This window comes from Phalangium opilio, unplaced genomic scaffold, assembly GCF_054372755.1.
Source record: "Phalangium opilio isolate 3A_F unplaced genomic scaffold, DU_Popi_V2 ptg000045l_1, whole genome shotgun sequence".
Taxonomy (NCBI): domain Eukaryota; kingdom Metazoa; phylum Arthropoda; class Arachnida; order Opiliones; family Phalangiidae; genus Phalangium; species Phalangium opilio.
In genome coordinates, this window is record NW_028324168.1 from 2,066,706 (window position 1) to 2,094,247 (window position 27,542).

The 27,542-nt window shown below is 33.3% G+C and overlaps 3 protein-coding genes across 5 annotated transcripts; 2 read left to right on the top strand and 1 right to left on the bottom strand.

The window, feature by feature from the left end:
- The first annotated feature begins 113 nt into the window (after window positions 1-113).
- Window positions 114-3,939, top strand: LOC149676669 (tetraspanin-7-like). Of its 2 annotated transcripts, XM_089837744.1 has the most exons (7): window positions 114-322; window positions 473-661; window positions 749-919; window positions 996-1,145; window positions 1,644-1,727; window positions 1,850-1,958; window positions 1,995-3,939. In XM_089837744.1, exons 1-6 carry the CDS (start codon window positions 245-247, stop codon window positions 1,919-1,921), a joined length of 744 nt encoding a protein of 247 aa, XP_089693870.1. In that variant the 5' UTR covers window positions 114-244; the 3' UTR covers window positions 1,922-1,958; window positions 1,995-3,939. The 2 variants fall into 2 exon arrangements, with proteins under 2 accessions (XP_089693870.1, XP_089693869.1); XM_089837743.1 differs by having other exon boundaries at window positions 1,850-3,939.
- Window positions 3,935-9,935, bottom strand: dock (SH2/SH3 adaptor protein dock). Its single transcript, XM_089837733.1, has 3 exons — window positions 9,732-9,935; window positions 8,369-9,483; window positions 3,935-7,776 (listed from the first exon to the last, which is right to left on the bottom strand). The coding sequence occupies exons 1-3, from the start codon at window positions 9,748-9,750 to the stop codon at window positions 7,576-7,578; spliced, it is 1,335 nt and encodes a 444-aa protein (XP_089693859.1). The 5' UTR covers window positions 9,751-9,935; the 3' UTR covers window positions 3,935-7,575.
- A 114-nt stretch (window positions 9,936-10,049) lies between these two features.
- On the top strand, window positions 10,050-27,013 carry Cdep (Chondrocyte-derived ezrin-like domain containing protein). 2 transcript variants are annotated; one of them, XM_089837727.1, is made up of 22 exons: window positions 10,108-10,269; window positions 10,738-11,181; window positions 12,888-12,992; window positions 13,794-13,918; window positions 13,989-14,086; window positions 14,174-14,297; window positions 14,384-14,471; window positions 14,742-14,897; window positions 15,700-15,860; window positions 16,077-16,151; window positions 16,773-17,128; window positions 22,031-22,272; window positions 22,340-22,429; window positions 22,483-22,698; window positions 22,770-22,956; window positions 23,051-23,101; window positions 23,508-23,566; window positions 23,845-23,916; window positions 24,008-24,356; window positions 24,485-24,684; window positions 24,755-24,862; window positions 25,880-27,013. In XM_089837727.1, exons 2-22 carry the CDS (start codon window positions 10,969-10,971, stop codon window positions 26,072-26,074), a joined length of 3,270 nt encoding a protein of 1,089 aa, XP_089693853.1. In that variant the 5' UTR covers window positions 10,108-10,269; window positions 10,738-10,968; the 3' UTR covers window positions 26,075-27,013. The 2 variants fall into 2 exon arrangements, with proteins under 2 accessions (XP_089693852.1, XP_089693853.1); XM_089837726.1 differs by lacking the exons at window positions 22,031-22,272; window positions 22,340-22,429; window positions 22,483-22,698; ... (6 more) ...; window positions 24,755-24,862; window positions 25,880-27,013 and having other exon boundaries at window positions 10,050-10,269; window positions 16,773-21,914.
- The last annotated feature ends 529 nt before the right edge of the window (window positions 27,014-27,542 follow it).

Consider the following 27,542-nt stretch of genomic DNA (forward strand, 5'->3'; position numbering starts at 1 on the left):
ATCCTCATTTTCAAGTTTCAGGAAGTGCGTTCAGAAATAGCAAGCAAGATATCTTTTTATAGGAGGAAATGTTAAACCCGGTAGCTTTGCCAGGTTTTCTGATCGCACGCTTGTTGAAGGAAATTTTAGTTTTTTCGATTCCTGAGTGTTGTCGGACGTAGCGCAAGTTTCCGCGTTGTTTCAAATAATTTTATTAATTTTTAATCGTAATTACTTTAATTTTATTTTATCAACCTAATTCACAATGGGTAAACGACTCCAAACCGCGGCTTCCTTGACTTGTATGAAGATTCTTTTGATGATTTTCAACATTATATTATGGGTAAGTGATCCCGGCAAGGCTTAATCTTTAATTACTGTCTTCTTACTCTTATTATTGATCAATTATCTTTCGATCAATTATACCATATAGTATAATATGAGCGCGATCTTTTCAGTTTTATAATGCGCGTAATATTATATTAAACCTTAGGTTACTGGAATCCTACTTCTTGTTGCTGGAATATATATCAAAATCAGTTTGTACACGTTTTTGGAACTGTCAGATACTTATGATGGCACTGTTCCATATGTTTTGATTGGTACCGGAGCTGGTATCATTCTGGTTAGCTTTTTGGCTTGTTGTTGTACCGTTAAAGGTCAACCGATTCTCTTGTACATGGTATGTACTTGACTATATCTAAATCCCAAGTTCCAAGAGCTTTCCTTCTCCCCTAACTTAACACTGTTTTTACACGACTGCACACAGTTTTCAGCCTTTTTAGTCCTGGTGTTCCTGATGGAGATTGGAGCAGCCATTTCAGGGTATGTTTTCCGCAAGAACATAAGCAAAGGATTCTCCTCTGGACTTAAAACTTCTCTTCATGATTATGGACACGGTGGTCTCAAGGATCAAAACCTTGATTTTATGCAAACTACTGTAAGTTTTTTCCAAAATATTCTAGGGGTATCTTTTTTGCAGTTTAGGCTTATAGGCCTAAATATATAAAATCTAGCTGGGTTGTTGTGGATCTTACAACTACACTGATTGGTTTTCAACTCCTTGGGCTGCTGATGAAAACATTGTCCCTAAAAGCTGCTGTGTGAACTCAACCCTTTGCAAATCAATGAAGGCAATTGACAATCCAGATCTAATCCATACCAGGGTAATTATTATTATTATTATTATTTAATATTACTAAATAAATTAAACTTTTCTATTTTTTTAAAAAAAAAAATAAATAAATAAATAAAAAAATAAAAAAAAAATAAATAAAAAAATAAAATAAATAAATAAAAAAAAATAAAAAAAAAAATAAAAAAAAATAAAATAAATAAATAAAAAAATAAAATAAATAAAAAAATAAAATAAATAAATAAAATAAAATAAATAAATAAAATAAAATAAATAAATAAAATAAATAAATAAATAAATAATTAAAAAAAATAAATAAAAAAAATTAAATAAATAAATAAAAAAACTAAATAAATTAAACTGTTCAATTATTAATAAATAAAATAAATAAATAAAATAAATAAATAAATAAATAAAAAAAATAAATAAAAAAATTAAATAAATAAATAAAAAAACTAAATAAATTAAACTGTTCAATTATTAATTTCCACTTGGTTAATTAAACTTTAAAATTAATATTTCCTTTTAGGGATGTTACAGCCTTGTTATTTCATTCATGGATAAAAATTTGGCCACCATTGCTGGGGGTGCCCTAGGAATTGCCTTTTTCCAGGTCAGTTGTAATTTTAAACGCCCTAAAATCTGATTGAATCATTTCCTTGTTACATTTGAAAAAAAAAACAATCAAATTCAAATTTTTTAATCTTAAATCAAATTTTCTTTTTAATACGATAGCTTCTGGGTGTGGTTTTGGCTTGTTGCTTAGCCAAGCATGTCAACAAGAACAAATACGAACAGGTCGCCTAAGGGGGGAGAAGAAGGGGTTAAGAGATCTTTGTTTTTAGTTTTTTACTAGATTAATTTTTCTTTTTTCTAAAAGCAAAAAAAAAACAAGTTTAAACTATAAATTATAAATTTAATTTCTAATCCAATCTTAATTAGTTTATCTAGGAAGAGTAAGTAACTTACAAGGGATAATTATTAATTTAGGGATTTCCCAAATTGGTAATTAATTACTCACCTAATGAATGAGTTTCCTAGTTCCCCCCCCCCCCAAACCCCAAATGAGTCAACAAAAAAAACCCCAAAAAACCCATAACCTGAAGTTAGAATATCCTTCACGCTTTACAAATTTTACTTCAAGTTATGAACTTTATTATATAATCTCATTTTTTGTTTTTCCTTTGCAATATTTTTTTCAAATTATTTTTCTTTTTATTTCTTTAAATTAAATCAAATTAAAATATATATATTAAGTTTTTAAAATTTTAATCTCATCTTTAGTTTCTTTACTCTAGTTCTAGTTATTTTTAAGTATTAATTAATTTTAATTTAATTTAATGCATATACTGGTAAAAAACAAACAAATACACAAACACACGCTAAAATAAATAAATGTAAAAGAAACTTAATTGTAAACGTAACAAAGAACACTCGCATTTAAATTAAATTAAATTAAATTTGTCATGGACAATCTTTTAAAATTAATTAATTAGTAATCTTTTTCCAATCAAATTAATTAATTAAATATTGTCTCTTACAAAAGCTTATATACAACTATAAAAGTATTAATTAAATATCAATTAAATTAATATTTGAATGATGTTATTTATAAAGAACATCAAAAGAAGGAAAAAAAAATATACCCCAACCAAAAAAAAAAAAAAAACATTCTTTTAGAAAATTTTACGATTTTTAATTTTTTGCATATCTTATGCATATTTTATGGCCACGATTTTTTGGTATTTTTCCCATTCTCTTTATCATGTTATATATAAATATAAAAAAATGTATTTTTCGATGTGAAATGTAAAGAAAAAAACTGGTAAATTATTAATTCACTTTAAAAAAATTTAAATCTTTACAATTTGTCAAATCAAATGTCTACTCTTAATCTTAATCTCCATGAAAAAAAAAAAAAACACACACACACGCTGAATTTAAAAGTATAATGACACATTTTAACGTAATTAAAGGTTAAATTGTGTTACTATTCCTTTAAAAACATAATAAATCGCCAATTTATTCAATTAACTACCGAACCTGTTAATTAATTAACTAACTAATTAATTAACATTAAATGTCAATCTATAGCTCCCTAAAAAATTAAGTGTCTTAAAATTCAAAATAAAAAAAAAAACGTGACTAATTGCTCTCTTATATCAATTTTATTGTGATATTTAGAAATAAATTAAAAAGTTAAATTAAATTAAATTAAATTAAATTAAATTAACCAAATTAGAGGGGATGATCCAAGCCAGTGTGTGATAAGAGTAATTAATTAATGAGGAGTAACTTAATTATGAAAAAAACGATAAATGAATTAAATTAAATTAAATTAATTAACCAAATTAGAGGGGATGATCCAAGCCAGTGTGTGATAAGAGTAATTAATTAATTAATTAATGAGGAGTAAGTTAATTATGAAAAAAAGATAAATGAATTAAATTAAATTAAATTAAATTAATTAACCAAATTAGAGAGGGGATGATCCAAGCCAGTGTGTGATAAGAGTAATTAATTAATGAGGAGTAAGTTAATTATGAAAAAAAAAATAAAAAGAGTTTAACACAGTTAAGTCAACACTGATGAAAGAAATGCAAATGCACTAATTAAAAATTAATTATTTCGTTCCTATATAAAAATATAAATATTAAAAAAATAAAAAAAAAAATATATTTAATTATAAACTTATTTCATGCACTTGCAAAGTAAACATTCCATTTGTTTGAATTTGAATTTGAAAACTGTTCTGTAAATTAATTATTATAATTAAATATAAAATTGTTTATCAGCTTGAAAATAAATAAAAGTTCGGTGTAAAATGCATGGTAATTTATTTCTCAAATCCAGTTGTCATTTCTAGACGTACATAAGCGTTTTTATTTTATTTTTATTTTTAGATCATATTTTCTTTTCTTTCTTTCACAAAAACACTAGCGGGATTAATATGGATTGATTCATATTTCATATTTCATAGCACTTTTTTTTTTAAATATAATTACTTTAGGAAATTTTAATTCAAGAAATTTCTTTTTTTTTTTTTGGTTTATTTTTTCAATTTTTTTATGAAAAAAAAAATTATTCCAATAAAAAACAAAATAAAATACATTATTATTATTTTCTTATCTTAATTTCTGGCACAAGTCTTAATTAATTAATTAATTAACCATGCAAAAACCCTGTTGTTGTTGTTTATCTTATTTAAAAACCAACCGGTATTGGTATACAAACGAAATTAAATTAATTATAATTTCAATAAATTAAATAATTGGTTACTTAATTAATTATTATGAGTATTATTTGTTTGTCAATTCTTAATTGGGTTTTTTTAATTTTTTTTAAATCTTTTTTAATTCTAAAGATGGCTTAGTTTTAGTTGTAGTTGGTTATCATGATAATATTTTTTTTTTTGGGATAGAATGCTATTATAAAAATTAAAATTCAAATTAAAAAGGCCCATTTTTAAATTTCTTTCCTTCGGCATCTTATACCTTCTCCCTAATAAACTAGATATCCCTTCTTGCTTTATGTTTACTTTTCTTAATTAACTTATTAGGTCGTTTAATTTCCAGCCAAATTAATTGAAGACTATCCTCCCTTACACGACGTAACGAACTAAAAAAATGATTTGAAATTAGTGGCAAAAACATTACTGCAATTAAAGTAAAGTAAAGAGGTTTGGAACAATTATGCATTTTTTTCTTAATATATATTAATTTGGTATTTAATTACAAAAAAGTTCATCAAAGCTGCGGCGAGCTAGTTTTGTTTACCAGAATCTTAAAAAATACCGGTAAAAAACGGGGGTTAATTAAGAGATTAAAACTTCATTTTCATTCCCCCCTAAATATTTATTTTATAAAAACACTCGGGACTAGAAATAAACAAACAAACAAAAAAAAAACGAAATTATCAACTAAATGTGTGATGAACGAACGTTAACAGAGCTGCCAGGCCATAATTAATTATTTTTTTTACAAAAATTCCTACAGTCATATTCATAACTTGAGCAAAAATATTGATATGAAAAATTGGTCTAGGTTTAGTTAGTTTAATTTAATTGAGAAGCGAATGCAGGATGTTTGTTTAGTAATTAGTATTTGTTACACTACTCTCCTAAAAATAAACATACCGTAAATTTGGTACAGTAAAAAACTAAAGAATAAATATATGTATGTATTATCATAAGTTCGTAAGATATGTTCACCATAAGTTTGTTAATCTCTGGTTACAAACTGGAGCTTGTCATTCTCATAACGCGACGCCTGGTGAGGCGCTGTCAAAGGCTTAGTACAGACTAAATAAGAAGACGGACTGCAAACCGCGTGTAGTCAATTCTCCCTTGTCGTTCTCTAACTAGCTCTCAGCAAAGAGAGTATAGGGTAGGAGTGGAAAGAGGGGAAAATCTTCTTCCTCTTTTCTACCGCGCATGCGCAGTACCGAGGCATTAAACGGTATCGTAGGTGGCGCGACTGAGCTGGAAACTCCCTCGTACCACTAGTATAATTTAGGGGGAACATTGTTATTTAGCCTTGTGGACCGGGGAGCTTCCACTCCTCCCCTATACTCTCTTTGCTCTCAGTAAGTCTCTAGCATTACAAAGTATAGGGTGTTTCCGCGAGAGTAAAAAGGGGCAAGAACTAGGGGGCGAAAACCGGTTTTCAGGGGATGTCAACATGGCGTCCTAACGTGGCCAGAGCGGGCAGACGGCAAGGGGAGAGGAAAGGGGGAAGGTAACTTGACATCACGCGCAAAGACCCTATAGGAAATGTCGTGTCATACTTTTTGAAGATATCTTATAAACTTATGTTATTTTTTTAAATTAATATAGACGGAGTTTTTTAGTTAATAGTTATTTAACCAAATATTATGTATACCCTGAAATAAATTAACGTTACGTTACGTTTTGTCAAACTTGTTCTCCGCTAAAAGCAAAGAAAAGATGCATTTTTTTAAAACTTGGATTTGTAAAAAACGCAATTAAGATTCATTTTTTTTGGCATGCATCTAAATTAAAAAGTTTTATTTATAGTTTTTGGCTTTGGAAAAAAAATGTTTGGTCATTGATACTGTTATTTAAATAGAGATACTTAAAACGAGTGCCACGAGAGTCTGTTTAGTTTTTTAAATTTTATCTTGATAAGAAACCTAGCACTAAATTGTTTGTTTTAGGAAAAAGATATTGTCGCTGATAATTTATTTATTTACATTATGGCAGTTCATAAATTTATTTAACCAACAAACTTCCGTCATTCAGAGAAGAGAGATAAGAGTGAGAGAGTACGAATATATAAACCTTGCATTTCATCATTCTTAATCAGATTCCTTCCAGGGGAGGGATTATTAATTTTTTTACGACTCGCTAATTCAATATCAAAACCTTTCACGTATTCATTTCATTTTGGCAATTTTTTTTTTTTCCAGTTTCAAGCTCATCTTTCACTCGAAAAGGAGGGTTTATATAGCGACACCATCTTGATTGTTTGTTTTTTTTTTTTTTTTAGATCATTATAGAGAGGCCCGGGACTCCTTAGTTATATCAAAAACGGATTTATGGGATAAGAACGTCAGATCGTAGCTTTAGCCTCTAGTACCATCCTCGCATACTTTATTGAGAAACTTCGTCTGCTTATATTTTGACTCCACCCACAAATTCTGTATATAGTTACTTCTAGAGATCGAATTTGTGGGTGGAGTCAAAATATAAGCAGACGAAGTTTCTCAATAAAGTATGCGAGGATGGTACTAGAGGCTAAAGCTACGATCCGACGTTCTTATCCCATAAATCCGTTTTTGGTTATATTAGTTTCCTAAATGTCATCATCGGAAAACAGAAGATCATTGATTGATTAGTTTTATCATCAAAAAACTTAATTATATAATAATACATTAATTAATTAATTAATTTAAAAAGGTGACAAAGAGAGGACAGTACATCATGGAACGCGGCGTTTTTCATTTCTAAAACGTAAGACGAAGAATGGACTACTATTTTTTGGTTATTAAAACACGCACAATATCATCCGATTTCAAGTTGACTTGAATATTTTTATTTTAATAATAGTTTTTCAGTTTTTTTTTTCAGTTTTTTTTTCAAAGGTAATTGAATTGTTCTTTAGACTTTATTAAACTTGGAAAGCTAAAAAATTCCACTCATTCTCTAATCTATCTATATTGAAAATAAATTCCGTATAAAGCTGCCAATAATACTTTAAAAAAAAAAATAAATTGAAAATTTGGTCTATTTTTAAGCCTATTTATTAAAAAATAAAATTCAAAACTTATTTGAAAAATATAGACGTCTACTTCGCTTTAATAGACATTTCTCTTCCCTCTACTGTAGTGAATTTTTTTACCTATTCCTAGTTTAGTTTGTCATTCATTTGTAAATTTACGGTTGACGAGAAAAAAAATATTTTGGTAGCCATAAAGGGAGGGAAAACTGTGTGAAGTTTTTTTTAAGGTTTACGAAAAGCTTTAACTAGATAAAACTTTTCCCCTTGATCAGTTGTGTTTATAGGTGCCCTTTTATAGTGCTCAACCATGTCATCGAGTGAGGCAAAAGATCGAGAGCCAATACAATAGAGATCATTTTCTAGTCTAATCTTAAAATGCATATTTTTCATGGGAGCTTTAAGTGAAAGAGAGAATGCTCCAGGCTGCAATGATACAACAAAGAGAAATGAAGAAATTAGTGAAGAGAAGATATTCCTTTAAAGGGAGGGTGAAGTAGAAAATCAAGTGATTATTTATCGATTCTTCTACTAATTTTAAGACCAGTCTGCATAGTGAAACATTCAGGAAATACCAGTTCCGAATGATTTTAAAATTCAAATTAGGTTCAGATTTTAAGGATAATTTTAAACAAGGACCTCCGACCAATCGCGTAACGCCTTGCCTTTTTGTTAACAAAATTCTCGTGGCATGTTACGTGTTGAATGAAATTTATCACGAGATTTGATAAAATTCGCGCGCGACGTGATAATCGTGGCGCGAGACATGGAGCGTGACACGAGAATTTTGTTAATAAAAAGGCAAGGCGTTACGCGATTGGTCGGCAGTCCTTGTTTAAAATTATCCTTAAAATCTGAACCTAATTTGAATTCTAAAATCATTCGGAACTGGTATTTCCTGAATGTTTCACTATGTAGACTGGTCTTATAATTAGTATAAGAATCAATTAAAAATCACTTGATTTTCTACTTCACCCTCCCTTTAAAGGAATAGGATAGGGTGTCAAATAAATCTGACCGTTGTTTCACTGTCACGTATAATGAAGTCTCCATCATCTCCAAAATCATTGAGAAGTTTCTCGCATTCTTTCCTGGAAATTCTTCCAAAATACCAGGGTTTTTCATTCAGTTCTGGTTGTGCAGAATTGATGGCTTGGGTTGTATTGTTGACAGAAGTTTGGTTGGTGGAATCGTGCTTAGGGTGGGCCAAAGGAGAACCTCCCATGGCCCCCACTTGAGAGAGCTTGGTGGCTTCTTTACTATGATGAGAAGCTGGGGGAATCAAGCCATCTTCGGCAAAACCAACACGCATCATTGAATCAGTGATGGGAATGGGATTAGAATCGGAATTAGCCCCAGTTCTATTACCCACAAGAACTTGCACGTAATTTTTGGGCACTAATCCAATTTCCCCTTGTTGGTTCCTGGCTTTCCACCAATCAGGGTCATTCAAAGGTCGATCAATTATCTCCAAATGTTCATCCTTTTGAAAGGTAAGCTCTTCGTCATTCTGGGCAGTAAAGGCGTAAAGGGCCACAACTACATCCAGACATTGTTGACCTCTTTTAAAGGAGCTAGGAGCGGAGGAATCTGGTGTGACAAAATTACTAGTATCTCCAATATCATCAGATTCCTCCAGGACATAATTGGAAGGGAACCATCCGGTGTTGCCATTATATTCGCCTTTCCACCAACCATCACTGGATTTTTCCATGACTAAGACTCTGCTTCCTTTGACTAAGGAGATTTCATCCGCCTGTTGAGCCGCATAGTGATACTTGACTAACGCGGTGGTATTTAAGTAAGGTTTGCCCTTGGGCGAGACATTGTTAGAGGAAGAGTTAATGTTTATGTCCACCTCTTTGGTATTGACGGGGGAAGCTGTAGGGGACATTTTAGCGTCATTCTTCTTACGAACTCTCCTCCTGATACTGTCAAAAATGGAGGGTTTTTCGCGTTTGACATAATTAGAGGGCACAAAACCAGATTGGTTTTTCGAGTTTTGCACTTTCCACCAATGTTTGCTATCATCTAACAAGATCAAACGTTCATTTTTCTTGATATCAAGCTCCTGACTTCCCTGAGCGGTGTAATCATATTTAGCTACTACGTAAGATTCTTCTCCGGTTTTACCTAAGTAAAATTTATAAAATTTACACGATTTAATCATATTTACACCGTATTTTCTCTAGAAAACTATAATATACGGGCCAAGGCACGAAATAAAACATTTAAAACTTCACAAACAAACAGGGTGGCGGCGAAGCCGGAAGGCTACGAGAAGCCAAGGCTTAAATATGACTCAGTAACTGAGACTGAGCCAGTCCCACTTGCCACTAGGTACCCATTTCCTTCTATTGTTCTCTGGTTTACAAACTTACCCATTTTTGGATTAGACATCTCCAACACGGTATAAAACGCCGCCCAGATTCAACTAGAAACTATCCATCCATTATAATATATGTTTTTCTAAATTTACGCCGGTTTTAATTAATTATAAAATTAAAAATATATGATACATTAACTCGATAGACATGATGTCATTCATCTGACCCCACCGTAACCCCCTCTAACACTGATATCAGAGTCCCCTAGTGATTATTTATAAGCACAAATTCAATCTAATTTAATCTACATTATTAAGAAAAACTAATAACTCAAATTATAATTAAGAAATAGGAAAATTGTTTTCAGTTAACTTTGTAGAACATTTTAAATTAAAATTCAAATTTTAATTAATAAATATTAACCAATCAGAAATGAGCTGAGGTTTTTATGGTGGGCTTCGCGTCGGAGCGGAGCGGTCGTGATGGGTTCGGCTTGTGTAATTTTTGATATTTCTCGTTAAAAATGGGTGTTTATTCGTATAATTTTGCGTAATTAGTTTCGTGAAATTATGAAAAAACTGAAACTTATGGGGTAAGTACTATTTTTATTCTTAAAACCGATTAAACGCAAAAAAAAGTGAGAAGCATTGCCAGCAGCCTTCCCATACCGCAATCATTTGTCACCTTAAGCCTTGGTTAAGATCTACACACCGCCCCTTTTAGGTGGGCTTTACCGTTGTTATGTTGGATTGCAGTTTTTGAAGTGGTTGATACGTTCATTATGCCATAAATCATGGCATTTATGATAAATGATCAAGTTTAGATTAAAAGTTACGCGTTATCTACCAGATTGCAGAATAAATGAAACCCTTAACCCTTTGTTTTCAATGCCCTAGAAAAACCCTTATTATTAGTCTGAAAGAAAGTGGTCCTCTCCTCCTGTTTTCATAGATAAGGAAAATAATACCCAATATCCCACGCCCCAAGAAATTATATTCACCTACAATGACTATCTCTAATATAATTTCTAATATAAGGAAACATTTTTCATTCCCCGCAGTCATGGATTATTGCAAAAAAGTTGCGGAGGTTGTATTATTATTGCAACTCATAGTCTCACCCTATCAAAACTAAATGTTATGAACTCAACTTGTCACCAAGGAAGTTAGTTAATTGTGCTCTTCAAAAAGGTGCGCGAAGGAACATTCCAACAACTTTTTATTTCAAATGGATACGCGCGTTTTAAAATCAAATTAATATAAAAAAAAAGTAAAGTTTTGTTGATGCAAAAATGGACTACCATAGTTCGGGTCAAAATGCAACTTTAAGTCAACCTCCTCAAAATCAAATGTCACATTCACTCAGCAGTCCCAGCAATATGGATAGTCCAGGAGCTAGTGCTAGCCAAGAACATAGTTTGGCTGAAATTAAAAAACAACCTAGTAAAATGTTTTCGGTTCAAGTTCATTTTTTGGATGGAACAATTGGAAATGTTCAAATTCAGGTAAGGTGTCTTGATCTCTAAGCACTTTTGAAAAGCATGAATTAATTTAATTTAAAAGGGAATTTATGAATTGTAACTTTTAAGGGGTTATAAATATCTTGAGCAAAATATAGAGTAGTGGCATTTCCCAGCTTTGACAGGGTTGCCACAGTTCCTGGAAGAGTCAGGGAATTTTAAAAATTTCAGCAAAGTCAGGGAATTTGATTTTAGTGGGTAAAACTTCTGGGAATAAGTCTTTATTGAAAGAGTAATGAAAGTTTCTCCTCATCCTCTCTAATTAACACAGAAAACTGTAGATTAATCCTTAAAAATGTCTAGAATTGTTTTTGTAAAGTAAATGCTCTCTTAGACTGTTATTTATGGTTAAAATGTTTCTTATTTGTTTTGGTGCAACAAATACATGGGAAAACTTAATGTAGAGAGTTTATTTAATTATAAGCACTTAAAACGTGCTGTAAACATTCACACTTTCGGCCTAAAAGGTCAGGGAAAATCTGAGAAAAAGGTTAGGGAAAACCTGGAAAAGTCAGGGAATTTGGTTCTGAAAATTCCGTGGCAACCCTGTTTGACTGTATTAAGGCCTATGGACAAATAACATGGGATGCCACTAGTCTATAATAAATAAAAAATTGTTAAGACCTATCTCTCTCTACAAGGTTGTTAAAAACATTTTATATTTCAATGAAACATTAATGTATTTTAAAGCTAGTGCTCATTTAGTGCCCCTAGGGTAGTAGATGTAAAGTCTTTTTCTTTTCTTAAGTATTCTAATGGTCCTTAATAAAATAAACTGGTGTCAATGAAAGGCATCAGTCTACAGAGGCAATTTGTCTATCCTTTTTATTTTTATTGCTATTCTCCCTTTTTGTGTGGGATGAGCTGGCTTCCACTCATTTATACAAAACCTTGGGGGTCGTATATAAAGCTTATCCTTAAATATTTACTCTAAGATAATACGCGAATGTAAATGAAGGGAAAAATGTACAGTATGTCTGGGTTAAGTCAACTTTTATAACCATTTGTATCATGTACATCAAGAAAAACGTCTATTTATTTCGGTTTATATAAAAATAAAAACGATCTCTCTTTCGCCAACTTCTGTTGGGCCTCTTTCTTAGCTTATCCCTATTTTTAGAATTCAACTTAAATATCACTGCTGTTATGTCAGTTTTATTGTTAAAAGAAAAGTTCATATATATACATATATTTAGAGATTGTTAATTGGGGAAATATTTAGTAATTAGCCTTAATTTTGTAACATTAATTAGTTTATTCTGTTTTGTGGAAACGCAGGAAGCGCCAGTTTTGTGTTACACGCAGGGACAGGGGCCCTCGGGAGTTTTTTTCTTTTTCTTTTTCGACAGTCTAAAAGGCATAAAAGAGCTTCAGTTGTTTGTTAGAGGAGCTTTAGGAACCGGGGAAAATTCAGGAAGGAACTAGAGGGGCTGTATATGAGATTAAAAATGCAGATATAATTTTTTGGTTCCTTTTTTTATCGCGCCAAGCTTGCCCGAGATGAATTAGTCCCGTGGGTTTTGGGTTAAGGCAAGGAAGGTGTTAGGCCGATAAATTTTTACGCTGCAAAATATTTGGACCCACGGAAATGTTGCCTTGTCTTGATAACAAACGGGAGTTCATTTCACTCCCCCTTTTTTTCCTGTACATCGTTCGGTAGAAAAGTAATTAATATTAATTAACTTCCTTAGTACAAGGCTCTGGGGAAACTACTGTTTGAACAAGTTTGCAAAATGCTCAATTTACTAGAAGTGGATTATTTTGGGCTAGAATACTCTGACGATGCTGGAGTTAAAGTAAAATTATATATGCGATGTTTCAGGGTTCATGAGGGGTCAAACGAAATTTAAGGGTTTTAGAAGCATTAGTAAAATTGTCAATTGAATTATTTCAAAATTTGAACGAATTGGGTTTTAGAAGTAAGGGCTAAAACACAACTTGACCCGAAACATAGCCTACCCTAACATAAAAAATAACCCGAACTTTATTTAAACCATGCATAAACCAGAAGGGTATAATACAAGAAGTATGACACACCGTATCCTCTTTATACTTTAGTTACGTAACATGATTCTTCCCCTTTTGCTCTCTCCCGCTTTTGTTTGCTCTCCCGCTCATCAAACTTCAAATGGGTGAATTCTATAACTGTTTGTATCCCAAATCCTCAGCAATCAATTAGCCAACAAACCTTGATTGTCTTGACGTGGGACAAAAATTAAACAAGCGCATGCATGCGCCTTGGCAAATAGTTAAGCGCTAATAGAGTAATGATGAGGGAACTATTTATCGCGTACGTAATTCGGTTTAGTAACCTTGTGGACTCCAAATGTAAAATGATGTTGGGTAGGATTATGTTACTATACCCCGTTTTGTGCTGGTACACTTCTCTAGAAGAGAACCATTATATACTTCTGATAAATCTAACGGAACACCATTAATCCAATGAGGGTCAGGTTGCCGTCTTATCCCCGAAGTTGGGTGTGAAAAATACCCTATAAGTTATTTAAAGCCTTAAAAACCATATTTGACCCCTCTGTGACCCCCTTTCAACACCGTTTACGGTCGAAAATTAATTAACAAAAGCGCTCTTTGTGCAGTATTGGTTAGATTATGAAAAACCCATGTGTAGGCAACTAGGTCTTTCGATGGTGCACCCCGTTATGTATTTTTCCATCAAATTCTATACTCCAGACCCTGCGCAACTTGAAGAAGAATACACAAGGTCAATAACAACAAATTAACTTTATTATTATTACTATTTAGGAAATAATCTTTCCTCTTTCCGCGTATAGATACCTTTTTAGTCTTCAAATAAAAAAGGATTTAGCTCAAGGACTTTTACAGTGCAATGAAAATACAGCCGCACTCATGGCTTCGTACATTGTTCAATGTAAATAGCTAGTTATTATGATTATTATTGAACCCCCCCCCCCTTTTTAAAGGCAAAAATATTTAAATTTAATTATCGTTTTGGCAGCCGAATGTGGCGATTATAATACGGAAGACTACCCAGACCACACTTACCTGTCTTCCTACAAATTTGTGCCTAATCAAGACGCGGACTTCCAGCGAAAGATTATGGAAAATCACAAAAAACACGTGTTAGCATTTCACTTTTATTTCCCTCCCCCCTTCCTCCCGGAATTGACCCCAGGGTTATTTTGTAATCTTTATGGTGTGTAATTAGGGGTCAAACGCCGTCTGAAGCTGATTTAAATCTATTAGAAACTGCTCGTAGGTGCGAACTATATGGAATTAGAATGACACCAGCCAAAGTAATTGATTGATTGATTGCTTTAATAGACCATTTAGGAAATTGGATATGGAGAAACCAATACACAGGGGCGAGGCCGACATTGGGGTATTCTCCCTTTCGTTAAGAGGCAGTGCCAGGTTTTTAATTTCAAACGTGTAGTGAACCCCAATGCCTGCCTCGCCCCTGCGTGTTGGTTTCTCTGTTCGTATTTCCCGAAGTGGTCTATAGCTTATTGGTCTATAAGGATGTAATTGATGGGGTGGGGGCCTTTTTATTTTTTCTTGGTTAGGATAACGAAGGGGTGCCTCTAAATTTGGCTACGGCTCACATGGGTGTCTTAGTCTTCCAGAATTATACTAAGATCAACACTTTCTCTTGGGCCAAAATAAGGAAACTCAGTTTTAAACGAAAGAGGTTTTTGATTAAACTTCATCCTGAAGGCTATGTAAGGTCATCTTCTAGTAGATTAGGTTTCTAAGAGGGTATTCTCCATGGGTAAAGAATGCGCGTGAGGAAATTGATTTTTAACGCTACAGGATAGGCAACTCCGTATCTCCGACGGCAGCTTATTCGTTATATACTCTGTTCCAGCAAGATGTGATATCTAGTTTATAAGGGAGAAGGTACAATATGCCTAAGTATTCGCGCGCCATAGTCCCAGTCCCCCTTTCAAAATACAAGGGGTGGACTTAAAAGGAGGCCGGGCTATTTCGTCTCTCCTCAGTCGAAAAATACGTAATTTTCGTAATTCGCGTCGTGCTGACGTGAGTTTTCAAGAACCAATAAGATGCCGGTTGTAATTTAGAGGCGGGGATTAACTCCGGACTGGAGATAGAGCTGGAAATTTGGCGAATTTATACCTTCTCCTTAATAAACTAGGTATCGCTTCTTGGTTTCAGCTTAAGTTTTCAGTACGCGCAAAGTTAGGTCTCTATGTAACGTATCGTTGCGCGTGCTGACAAGAGATGAAAGGAATACCCATGTTGCAGATCTAAAATCTCGAGATTTAAATCCTGAACATGAGTATTGCTTCGAGACTCTTGTCAGCACGCGCAAAGCTACTTTACATATAGAACTAGATTTGCTCGTCCTGACAACCGAAGCTGGAACAGTGCATATACATAATAAGCTGCCGTCGGAGATAGGGAGTTACCTATCCTATAGCGTGAAAACAAATTTTCTCACGCGCATCCTTTATCCATGGTATATCTCTCTTTCTGAGTCTATCCTATCCTACCATCTTCTAGGGTTTTTACAAAGATTCGGTGGAGTTTAATTTTGAAAGTCGAAACGAATGCAAAAATTTCTGGAAAAAGTGTATAGAAAATCACGCCTTTTTCCGTTGCGCCGAAGTTAAGAAAGTGCCTCGTCAAAAAACCAGAATTTTTAGTAGGGGCTCCTCGTTCAGGTAAAGTTACCTTTCCCTTTTCGTAGTCCGATAGATAGTATATTTTTTAAATTAATTTTTTTTTGGCCATATTTTTTTTCTTCTCGATATTATAATTTGAAAGTATTACGTTTTTTACTCGCAGTTTTATTTCTGATTTACGTTGTTCTTCTTTTTTGTCGTTTTTTTTCTCTCTCTCTTGGGGGCGATCGTTTCCTTGATTTTTTAAAAATTTAGGTATAGTGGGCGGACTCAAAAACAGATTGTGGAGTTTGTCAGAGAAAATTATATTAAACGACAACCGTTTCAAAGGTAGGATTAGTCATATAATTTTTCGTCCTACTACTAAAATAATATATAGTTATATAATGATCTTAACGAATTTTAATAAAATTGATTAAACGAAAAATTGTTCACGTTTTTTAAAATGATTATGTAAATTTGAAAAAAAAAATATTTTAATTTTGTAAAATCAAAATTTTTAAACCGTCTCATCTCGATTAGTCCAAACAAATTTGTCTCTCGATCTCTATCTCTTTCAAACCCCAAAATTGTCGCATGGATGTTAAATTGTATAAATATCGGAAGTTAATTATGCAAATTGATATTCTTATCATATTTTCGTCTCGGAAAATCTTCCAATAATGAACTTCCGCTGATAATTGTAGTTGTTTTTTTCCGTACTTTATTTTCAATTGGGATTGAAGGATGAGAAGCCAATCGGGGAAAGGTTTTATTGTCATCCTTCTTCCCGCTTCTTATAATTTAATTATTAATTTATTTTCCTTTTTTTTTATTGGCACGTTTCCTCCGGTGTCTTTCCCCCTTTCTCAAATTTTCTTCTCGTTCTCCTCGTAAATCTTTTTCTCTCTGATGCTGACTTTTCACATTCTGATCTCCCCTAAACCCACATGTTGCCCCTGTCACCCGCAGATCCACTAGCCTCCGCGTCCCGAGCTCGACTCGTAGCGGTGTAGGTACCTCCATCTCCGCTCAACCTTTACTTCCGGTCAGCGGTAGTCAATCCTGCGGTTCAGTCATCATTTCCAGCGATAACGCTTCTTCGAATCGTCCCTCTTCACCCTCGGACACCCCTCCGCGACCTCCTCCTCACCAACACGCCAACTCCGTCTCTCAACCAGTTTCTCCGACTCATCATCGAATTACCAACGGAGGAAGTTCAATTTCCAATGAAAGAGACTCGAGTCCTCGAGCCCCGTCAAACGGATACGCGCCTCAGTCCAGAGGAGGAGCCAGATCGGATGGAGAAGATGACTCTTTACCAACAGGTTTGAAAACTTCTGATTTAGAAAGTAGTTTTGACAATGGTTTGAAAAGTCCGGATTTCTTGGGACAAGAGGGAGACGATAATGTCTCCCACGATTCTTATCTAGTCGACGAAAAGGACGTTCCCGCCTTTGATACCGTTTCCGATTCAAATAAAATTCGCGATAATGATTTTACCGAGTCAGTATTGAAGGCGGTATCTGCCAAGGCGGAAACGTTAGTTTCTTCTTCCGAAAGAGTTGGTGTTGTCGCGGACCCTATTACCAGTACCAGTGACAAATCTAGCGACCTTACCGTATCGGTAATAGGAAAGGAAACGGCTACCGCCGCCCCCGCGTTAATAGAGAAAGATCTCGCCGATTCCGTAGCAATCCCGAAACCGATAGAGTCCGTGACAGAGGAGGTTAGGCCTACAAAGAGTAAAAAACGCGAAGGAAGCGAAAAAAGCTCGAAAAAAAGTCGCGGGAAAAGCAATAATCAACCTGACGTGGTGCCAGTTACTAATCAAGATGGTGGTAGTGATGTTGTTAAAAATAACGGGAATGGAGGGGAAATTGAGTATATTTTGCACAAGAGACTGTTAACTAGTACGGGTAGTGGTCAGGATCGTAAGAAAAGAAAGCCCAGAGTTCGCGTCGAGATGGAAAGACCTCGAACCACCCACGGAAGTCCAACTTTATACGCGAGAGCCAGTCGGATTAGCTCGAGTAGTAGCATGGGGGACGAGTTATCTCAAAACGGGAACAAAATTAAATCGAGAAGAGGAAGCAGTAGTTCACCCAAAGGACATCGTTTGCGGACAGTGGACTACGTCTCGGTTCATCAGCTTCCCGCCATGAGAAGCTTTTCATCGCAGGATGATTCATTAGAAGATGACTCGTTCGAGAAGGATATTTTCGAACAGTTTCGGAAACGAAGATTGTCGCAAGGGAGTTGCGAGAAGAAGGAATTGAAGTTGTTGATCAGTAGCAGCAAGTCTGACGACTCTATATTGAAGAACAGTTGCGCCGATTTCCCATTTATTGACGCTACTGAGGATGATTACAGCAGAGAAGACACTGCCACAACCGTGTCCCAAGTGGAAGATGGAGTTGATGGACGCGCCTCCCCCGAAATTGTTAAAGCTTCTGGTTTGAACGCGGCCGAAGCTCTTCAACCCGCCCCCGATAGTTACAACTCCTTTTGTAATTTCCCAAGAGCGTCCTCTCCGGTTGAAGACGAAGGTGTGGAATGTGACATAGATGGTATAGTATTCATCTCTGAAAGGACTGAAGCCGCTTCTTACGATAGCGTCCTCCCTGATATTCTTCCCGCCTTATTACTACCGCCTCCATCCCCGCCTTTGGCCTTCCAAACGAAAGAATCATCCCCCGATATTTACGAAGATTATGTCAGTGGAAAACACCATCTTCCAACGCAAGCGCCACCTTCGATACCTCCCCCGCCACCTCCGCCTCCTCCTAACGAACTTCCAGGCGCTATTCCAAAATTAAAAGCCCAGCAGCGTGTCGAAGAAGATCTATTAAGTCAAACTTCCTCGTCGGATGGTACTTATTCTCAGGGAAGTTATAGTTCCGACCAAATGCACCAACTGAGTGACGCCCAACTATTCGAAACGCATTTAATTTTATCGCAAGAAGATCTAGCCACCTTGGAAGATGATTTCCCTTTCGACGAGTACAATCCTATTCCTCAACACGAAGTGACGCACACAGAAGAAATTTACATTACCTTAAACTCTAGGAATAACGAGGGAAGTTTGGGACCGGCGACGCGGTATAGTTACTCCGCTTACAAGTATAATAGCTTCGAAGACGGGTCAACAACGACGGAAGGGGAAACGATATGCGACGATACTAGTCTTAATGGACAGATGGAGGTTTTAGAACATATAACGGAACAATTGGAAAGATCTTCGTACTCCGACGATGAAACTGCCGTGGTTGGAGAGGATCCTTCAACTGAATCATTGCCTACCACGCCACGTTCGACTCGAAGCCATCGTAGTTATTTGGAACTTGAAGTTATTGGTGGGGCCATCTTAGAAAGGACTTCATCCTTTTCGCACGGATCCCCGACACATTCCGCCACGCAAAATTAAATTTTTTTAATCCTAGGAAAATTATAAAAATCAATTTTTAGATAACCAAAGATTTAAATAAAATGGAAATAAAATTGCATTTGTTACCAAAATTTATAGGATTTTATAGTCTAACATAAAGATAATCACCTAACAACACAAATCTAGTGTACTTAAAATAGACTTGAAAATATTTCAATTTATACGTTCTTGTGTCAAAGCTAAGCTTTTAATTATCCAGGCAAATAATTAGGGCACTCTAATCACCCACCGCGATTGACGTGAATTTTATATAGTACTCAATCTTTGCTATTCTATAATGCAATTTTTAATGAAAATATGAATCCCCTAATTAAGCAAAGTGCCTAAATTAGGCTCCGCAATGAATTAACCACACATGAATTTCTTATATTATAATACTTATATTGCGCTTATCAATGCCGCGTTTTAGTTTAACGAATCCCACTAATATAGCAATAAATTATTAGTATGGTAAATACATCAGTACTTAAAAATACTCCAATAAGTACCTTTAATTAGTACTTAATAGTCATAATTTGGTTATGGATGCTTTCCTATCTATCTTTGGCCCGAAAGGTAACGGACATTTTTGCATTTGCTTGGTGCGTGGTTTTGGTAGTGGTATGATGGTACTTTTCTCGAGACTTCTTTCGTAATCTATACTTACTTAGTTTAGACTTTTACAAAAAAAAACGAGAAGATAAACCAATATATTGTTCGTATTAACCTCCTCTGTCTCTGCACTAATTAACCATTAGCTCTCTTTCACTTAATTAATTTCCTCTCTCTCCTCCGAACAAATTAAAGTTGCGGTCAAAACTTAACTTTCCTTTTTATCCTTAACCTTTTTGGCTTGGAATTGTAAGAAAACTTAATACTGTGCATGAATTCTGTTTACGGATAATTCGAAATTTACCGTAAAGATTGCGCACTTTTTTTTCTCTATTAACATTTTTTGCTTCACCAACTCTTTAGGAACAAAATTATTCAAACTAATTATTGTTTTAAGTACTTAAAGTATTTGTTAACGCAAACGAATTAAGATTACGCCAAATTTTTAAACATTTTATTTTTTTTTAATATATATTAAACAATTAAGGATCAAACGTACAATATTTAATCAAGAAGTGATATCTAGTTTACTAGGGAGAAGGTATAAGATGCCTAAGTATTCGCGCGCCATAATCCCAGTCCCCCGTTCAAAATACAAGGGGGGGACGTAAAAGGAGACCGCCGGGCTATTTCCCCTCTCCTCAGACAGAAAATACGTCATTTTCGTCATTGGCGTCGCGCTGATGTGTTTTTTCAAGAACCAATGATATGCTGGTTGTAATTTAGAGGCGGCGGGGATTAACTCCGGACCTACGTTTGGACTAGAGATAAAGATGGAAATGTGGCGAATTTATACCTTCTCCCTAGTAAACTAGATAGCACTTCTTGATTTAATTTAAATGAGATAAATATTAACGTTTTAAATGAATTAAAACTGCCTTGAAAAAAATTAAAATATACAGTAGAGCGCGCTAATTAAGGAACGTTAGAATCCTAATTTTCTTATATTGTTATCTTAAAAAAAGTAAAGTATCGTTAGGCTATGAAATTAGTTTATTAATTAATTTAGTTGTATTTAACCCAAAAAAAACAAAAACAAAAAAATGCAAATTAAGCTTTATATTATGGATGTCTGGCTTTTTAATACGCTATTTTTAAAACCGCTTAAACGCGTATAATGAAAATGATATACTAATATTAAATGTGTAACGCTTCATTAATTGTCAGAAGGTCTCGTGTAATATAACATATCAAAAGACAGAAGAAAAAAAACGAAAACGGAGCTAATTTTTAGCTAATTTCAAAATTTTGCATTTTAACCAAAGTATATTATAACACCCGAAATTTTTAGAATATCAAGAAGCGATATCTAGTTTATAAGGGAGAAGGTATAAGATGCCTAAGTATTCGCGCGCCATAGTCCCAGTCCCCCTTTCAAAATACAAGGGGGGGGGACGTAAAAGGAGGCCGGGCTATTTCGCCTCTCCTCAGTCGGAAAATACGTAATTTTCATCATGCGCGTCGCGCTGACGTGAGTTTTCAAGAACCAATGAGATGCTGGTTGTAATTTAGAGGTGGGGATTAACTCCGGACCAACATTATTGGACTGGAGATAAAGCTAGAAATGTGGCTAATTTATACCTTCTCCCTAATAAACTAGATATCACTTCTTGAGAATATCAAAAGCAATTTGCATGCTCGTTTATAAAATTAACCAAAAATTATAATAGATGTTAAACTCGTTACTTAAAAAAAAAAAGAAAAATGGTCTCATTGTTACAAATTAAAAGCTCAATTATTTTAATTCCTATTTGTTGGAGATTAAGATTAATTTACAAATTCAATTGACTGATTTTTTTTTTTGAGTAATTAATTTTTTTACGAAAAATGTGCGAATTAAATATTATTGTTCCTATTTTAAAATTGAAATTGTTTTTATTAATTTTTACGTAAATTAATTAAGCTTTCTGTAAATGTTGGTTTTTATTTTACCGCAATTGTCATAATATAAATAAATATACGCTCCGTCAATGTATTTAGAAATTAAGCAAAATGTGTTCATTTTACATTCAGTTTTATGATCAAATCCTGTGTAAGAATTTGCTAAATAAAGTTTTTAAAGTTGTCCCGTTCAACGGGTGTGAGTTTTATTTTATTTTTCTTTTCGTCAATATAACTTTTAGTAAGTTCGTTCTATTTTTTGTTTCCATCGGCGAACGAACTAATTGTTAAACTTTTCGAAACTTTACAGTTACAGAATCGCCAGCAATGCTACGTTCAAATCTACGTAACGTTTCAAGTTTGAGCGGACATGGTGTTAATGATATGAGTGCTGGTCAAAGCGAAACTGCTTCATTATCAGCTAGAGGTGGTTTCTCGAGTGACAGTGAAGCTCCCCCTAAGTCACCATCTTCCCCTTATAGATCCTGGAGAGAAGGATCAAGTACACCCGTTTCGCCACGATCCGATACTGAAAATGATTCCAGACGAAGAGTAATCAATTTAATTAATTAATTAATTACTCTTAGCAATCAGGGTTAATGATCAATTGCGATTACAGAAAATACCTTCGGAAAAAGCGTATTACGTTGCAAAGGAGTTGTTAATGACCGAACGTTCTTACAAGAAGGATTTAGAACTTCTTAATGTTGTAAGTTTCGTGATAAGTTTGTGTTAAAGCAACGTTAATTGTTTTCGTTTCAGTGGTTTCGCGATGAAGTTAGTAAAGAAGAAAATATGCCAACGGAACCTTTGTCTCTCTTATTTCATTTGGTGGATCCTTTATACGAACACCATTGTAACTTTCTGCGTAATTTGGAGCAGAGAGTTGCAGCTTGGGAAGGAAAAGTCAATTCTCCGACGCATCCCGCCATTCACGGAATTGGTGATATCATTTTAGATCATTGCGGGATGACAAAGGTATTTATTTATTTATTTCAATTAACGCGGTTTGAAATGCTTTTAATTGTCGTCACTTTTTCTTTTATAAGCATTATGATCATTATATTGATAAACTTCCTCTCGTTCTTGAGAGATTAAATAACGCCTATAAATACAGCGCTCATTTCAATCAAGTTTATAGAGATTTTGAAATGCAGAAAGTCTGTTATTTACCCTTAATGGCCTTTTTACTCAGACCTTGTCATAGATTACAGCATTATTGTTTAATTTTGGAAAGTAAGCTTAATTAATTAATTGTGAACTGAAACTTCCTTTAACATACACTGTAACATAAACCCTGATTATATAATTATGTTTATGTTTATTTAAGGATTTATAACATACCATAATTCAGCTCATCCCGATTGGAATAATTGTAAAAGTAAGTATAATCAAGAAGTGATATCTAGTTTATTAGGGAGAAGGTACAAGATTCCTAAGTATTCGCGCTCCATAGTCCCAGTCCCCCTTTCAAAATACAAGGGGGGACGTAAAAGGAGGCCGGGCTATTTCGCTACACTCTCCTCAGTCGGAAAATATGATTGTAATTTTCCCGTCATTCGCGTCGCGCTGACGTGAGTTTTCAAGAACCAATGAGATGATTGCTGGTTGTAATTTAGAGGCGGCGGGGATTAACTCCGGACCTACTATACGTTTGGACTGGAGATAAAGCTGGGAATGTGGATGAATGAATTTATACCTTGTCCCTAATAAACTAGATATCACTTCTTGGTATAATTAATTATTTAAGTTAGTTTTATGATTAATTTTAATTTTCCTCGTTATAGTTGCTCTTCTTAAACTTCAAAGTGTTACTAATACATTAAAAACTTCAGTCTCTTCATTGGTAAGTTAAATTTTAATTTAATGTTAATTAGTTAGTTAATTTATGTTAATTAGTTAGTTAATTTATGTTAATTAGTTAATTTATGTTAATTAGTTAGTTAATTTATGTTAATTAGTTAATTTATGTTAATTAGTTAGTTAATTTATGTTAATTAGTTAGTTAATTTATGTTAGTTAGTTAATTTATGTTAATTAGTTGATTTATGTTAATTAGTTAGTTAATTTATGTTAATTAGTTAGTTAATTTATGCTAATAATTAGTTTAATTTTTAATGATAGGAAAATTACGTTAAATTAATGGAGTTACAAAGAGATTTGACTGGACTAGATAACTTAATAATTCCAGGAAGGGTAATTAATTAATTAATTCACGTTTTTAATTAGTTTAATTACTATTTAATATTATTAATAATAAAACTATAATTAAGCTTTAATTCCTCAGGAATTTCTTAGGGAAGGCTGTCTTCAAAAATTATCCCGAAAGGGATACCAACAACGAATGTTTTTCCTATTTTCCGATGTTTTATTATACACTAGTAGAGCGTCAACTCCTCAGCTCCAATTTAAAGTTCACGGTCAGCTACCTCTTCAAGGGGTCATGGTTGAAGCTACCGAACCCAAAATGGGTGTTAGCTATTGTTTCACCATTTACGGAGGGAATAGAGCGTTAATGGTAGCTTCCACTTCGGAAAATGAACGAATAAAGTGGTTAGATGATTTAACGGAAGCAGTAACAATCGCCCGTGACCCCAAAGATGAAAGATTCATGTATTCTAGTCTACATTCATGCAGTAAGTGTATTTCTTTTCATAGTTTATGACGTGTTGAGTGTAAATTGGCGGGATATTTTGGTTCCCTTCCCTGGGAAAAATATTTTAAGGAAAATTAAAGGAATGGGTTGTTTTGGGGGGTTAAAAAGGTTCGTCAGACGAGTTAGCGGATAAAATTGAAAGCCCCCAGTCTCCTTATAAGGAAGGACTTTCACCAAGTAGCGGTTTAACACCCAGTGGTGGTGGGGTTCAAGAAAAACACTTGCAACATCGTTCTAATACCACAGTTCATGTTTGTTGGCATCGGAACGCCAGTGTTGGAAGGAAAGATTATCAAATGGCAATGCTTGTAAGACGCAATGTTTTATTTAGTTTATCTAAAAGTATTTTATGTTAATTTACTAACAATGTGTTCTCAGAATTACTTAAGCGGCTATTTACTTCGAAAGTTTAAGAATAGTAGTGGGTGGCAAAAGTTGTGGGTCGTTTTCACTAACTTTTGCTTATTCTTCTACAAGTCTTATCAGGTAAGATTTGAATCCTACCTTAAGCCTAATTATAGTTAATAACTAAGCCTATTTAATGTTTTAGGCCTATTATTGATTAATTTCAAAGAGATTTAAATTTTTGAACAAATTGATTAGCTTAATTAATAATTATCTAGTTGGGGAACTTTGTGATAACACCGCAAACTCAAACCCCCCCCCCCCCGATAGTTTTATGGTTAGGCCTACAATTCAAAAAGAGGTTTAAATTTTTAAAAATAATGTTTGTTAAGCCTAATTAATAATTATGTAGTTCTTAAACTTAAACACTACAATTTTAGATTATCTAAATTAAGCATAATGTAGTTTTTACTGATTTTAGTTCAAAAAGTTTTTAAGCCTTGGCCTAATTTTGTAGTTTTAAGGTTAGGCCCACAATTCAAAGAAAAGGTTTAAATTTTAAAAAATAATGTTTGTTAAGCCTAATTAATAATTATGTAGTTCTTAACACTTAAACACTACAATTTTAGATTATCTAAACTGGGCATAATGTAGTTTTTACTGATTTATGACATAAATCATTATGTTCAAAAAGTTTTTAAGCCTTGGCCTAATTTTGTTGTTTTTTAGGCCTACAATTGAAAAAAGGTTTCAATTTTTAAAAATAATGTTTGTTAAGCCTAATTAATAATTATGTAGTTCTTAACACTTAAACACTACAATTTTAGATTATCTAAATTAAGCATAATGTAGTTTTTACTGATTTAGGTTCAAAAAGTTTTTAAGCCTTGGCCTAATTTTGTTGTTTTTTAGGCCTACAATTGAAAAAGGTTTAAATTTTAAAAAATAATGTTTGTTAACCCTAATTAATAATTATGTAGTTCTTAACACTTAAACACTACAATTTTAGATTATCTAAACTAAGCATAATGTAGTTTTTACTGATTTATGTTCAAAAAGTTTTTAAGCCTTGGCCTAATTTTGTTGTTTTTTAGGCCTAAATGAAGCGGGTTTTTTAGTAGATGTGCCATATTAAAAAACAAATTTTCGCTGTTTTAGGATGACTTCCCATTAGCTAGTTTGCCATTATTGGGTTATTCTGTAAGCACACCGCAAGAGCAAGATAATATCAGTAAAGAATTTGTCTTCAAATTGCAGTTTAAAAATCATGTTTATTTCTTCCGTGCTGAGAGTGATTACACTTTTAGTCGTTGGGTTGAGGTTATTAGTAGCGCGACTTTACATCATCAATAATTAACACACAAACACACACGCCAAAAATGAGTCGTTATTAAGTAAAATAAAGTAAAAGTAAAAAATAAAGGTGCTTCCAGTAGGGTACTTGTTTTTGAGAAAGGTTAATCATCTGATGAAATAAACATTAAACATATCGTGGAATATTTTTAACGCGGCACAAGTTAAAAGAGTATAACACTGGGCGCAAGATTTTTACTAAAAATTATAGCAATATATTAAAAATTTGTATAAAAAAATTTAAAATACTAAAAAAAAATAAAATAAAAAAAAACACTAATAGATTTATTAGGGTGATTTTTAAGGGTAGAATTAATTACAATTAATTATTTTTCAATCCACAATTAATTATCAGTATTTGTGTGGCATTTTTTTTTTTCTTATTAACTATTTTTTTCAGCATAGCATTTTGTGGCTAGTTTATAAATATTTTCTTTAATAATTTGGACCAAACTTTCAAGGTTTTTAATTTTTATTTTTTGTCTCCGTTTGTGTAGCTCTCTAAGACATTTAAATTTAATTGCCAATTAAAAGAGCTTCCGTAGAAAGTAGAAATACAGTATTTTAAATCACTTTTTAATTAATAATAATATACACCCTGTTTTCCAAAAAAAAAACAAAAAAACATCTTTTAATAAAGTTAAATATTGTTAAAACTATAGCAATGTTCCTCTAATGAAAAAAAATTTCCATATATTATTTTTAATATAATATAATATAAAAAATATAATAGTTAAAAACCTGTTAATTAAAACAGAAAAAAAAATCCCTTAAATTTTATATAAAAAATAAATTTAAATGCATTTTTCCAACAGCTAATTATCATAATTTATGCCCAAGCTATATTGAATATATGCATTACAAACTATCTTTATAGTGAAATTATATTGTTTGTAGTCACATAATGTATACCGGTTTACTAAAAATCATTTAATTATATCGTTCGTATTTTTATTTCAAGCCTAAATTAATTAATTTTAATCGTCGTAGTTGACAGAATTTGAAATTTATTTCCTAACGGCTTTGTAGGGGCGCTTGTAGTACCTTGCAACTTTTCGCGGGTAAAATCAGAGTTGTAGACATAGTACTGAAACCTCTTCTATGACGTCATAATAGGGAAATTACCTATGGTCTCCAAAGTCTTCTGACGTCAGCTATATATATATATCTATACTCGGTCGTATTGACTCTGAGTCAGGCTCCCTCCTCTTTTCTGGAGCAAGTGGTAGTTTTGTCGAGGTCGCCCGTTTTTTTACGAAATGGATAAAAAATCGCTAAAATTAAGAGTTATCCTAATTAATTAATGTGCGCCAAAGGATATAAAATGCGCGGGTGTAAAAATTTCGTCGAGATATGTGCTTATTATCAGTTTTTTTGTGTTCTTGGAAAATACTGGGTTTACCAGCTGAAATAAAGGCGGCAATTTTTTAAGCCAGTGCGCGGTCAGCCGCCGGTGCAATAAAAAATC

Excerpts from the sequence above, each read along its gene's own strand:
- LOC149676669 (XM_089837743.1), top strand. The coding sequence starts at position 245 with ATGGGTAAACGACTCCAAACCGCGGCTTCCTTGACTTGTATGAAGATT. Across the intron at positions 323-472 it reads TTTTCAACATTATATTATGG|GTTACTGGAATCCTACTTCT; the intron begins GTAAGTGATCCC and ends ATTAAACCTTAG. Across the intron at positions 920-995 it reads TTGATTTTATGCAAACTACT|CTGGGTTGTTGTGGATCTTA; the intron begins GTAAGTTTTTTC and ends TATAAAATCTAG.
- dock (XM_089837733.1), bottom strand. Across the intron at positions 7,777-8,368 it reads TACGTGACAGTGAAACAACG|CCTGGAGCATTCTCTCTTTC; the intron begins GTCAGATTTATT and ends GTATCATTGCAG.
- Cdep (XM_089837726.1), top strand. The coding sequence starts at position 10,969 with ATGGACTACCATAGTTCGGGTCAAAATGCAACTTTAAGTCAACCTCCT. Across the intron at positions 14,898-15,699 it reads AACTTCATCCTGAAGGCTAT|GGTTTTTACAAAGATTCGGT; the intron begins GTAAGGTCATCT and ends ACCATCTTCTAG. Across the intron at positions 16,152-16,772 it reads AAACGACAACCGTTTCAAAG|ATCCACTAGCCTCCGCGTCC; the intron begins GTAGGATTAGTC and ends TGTCACCCGCAG.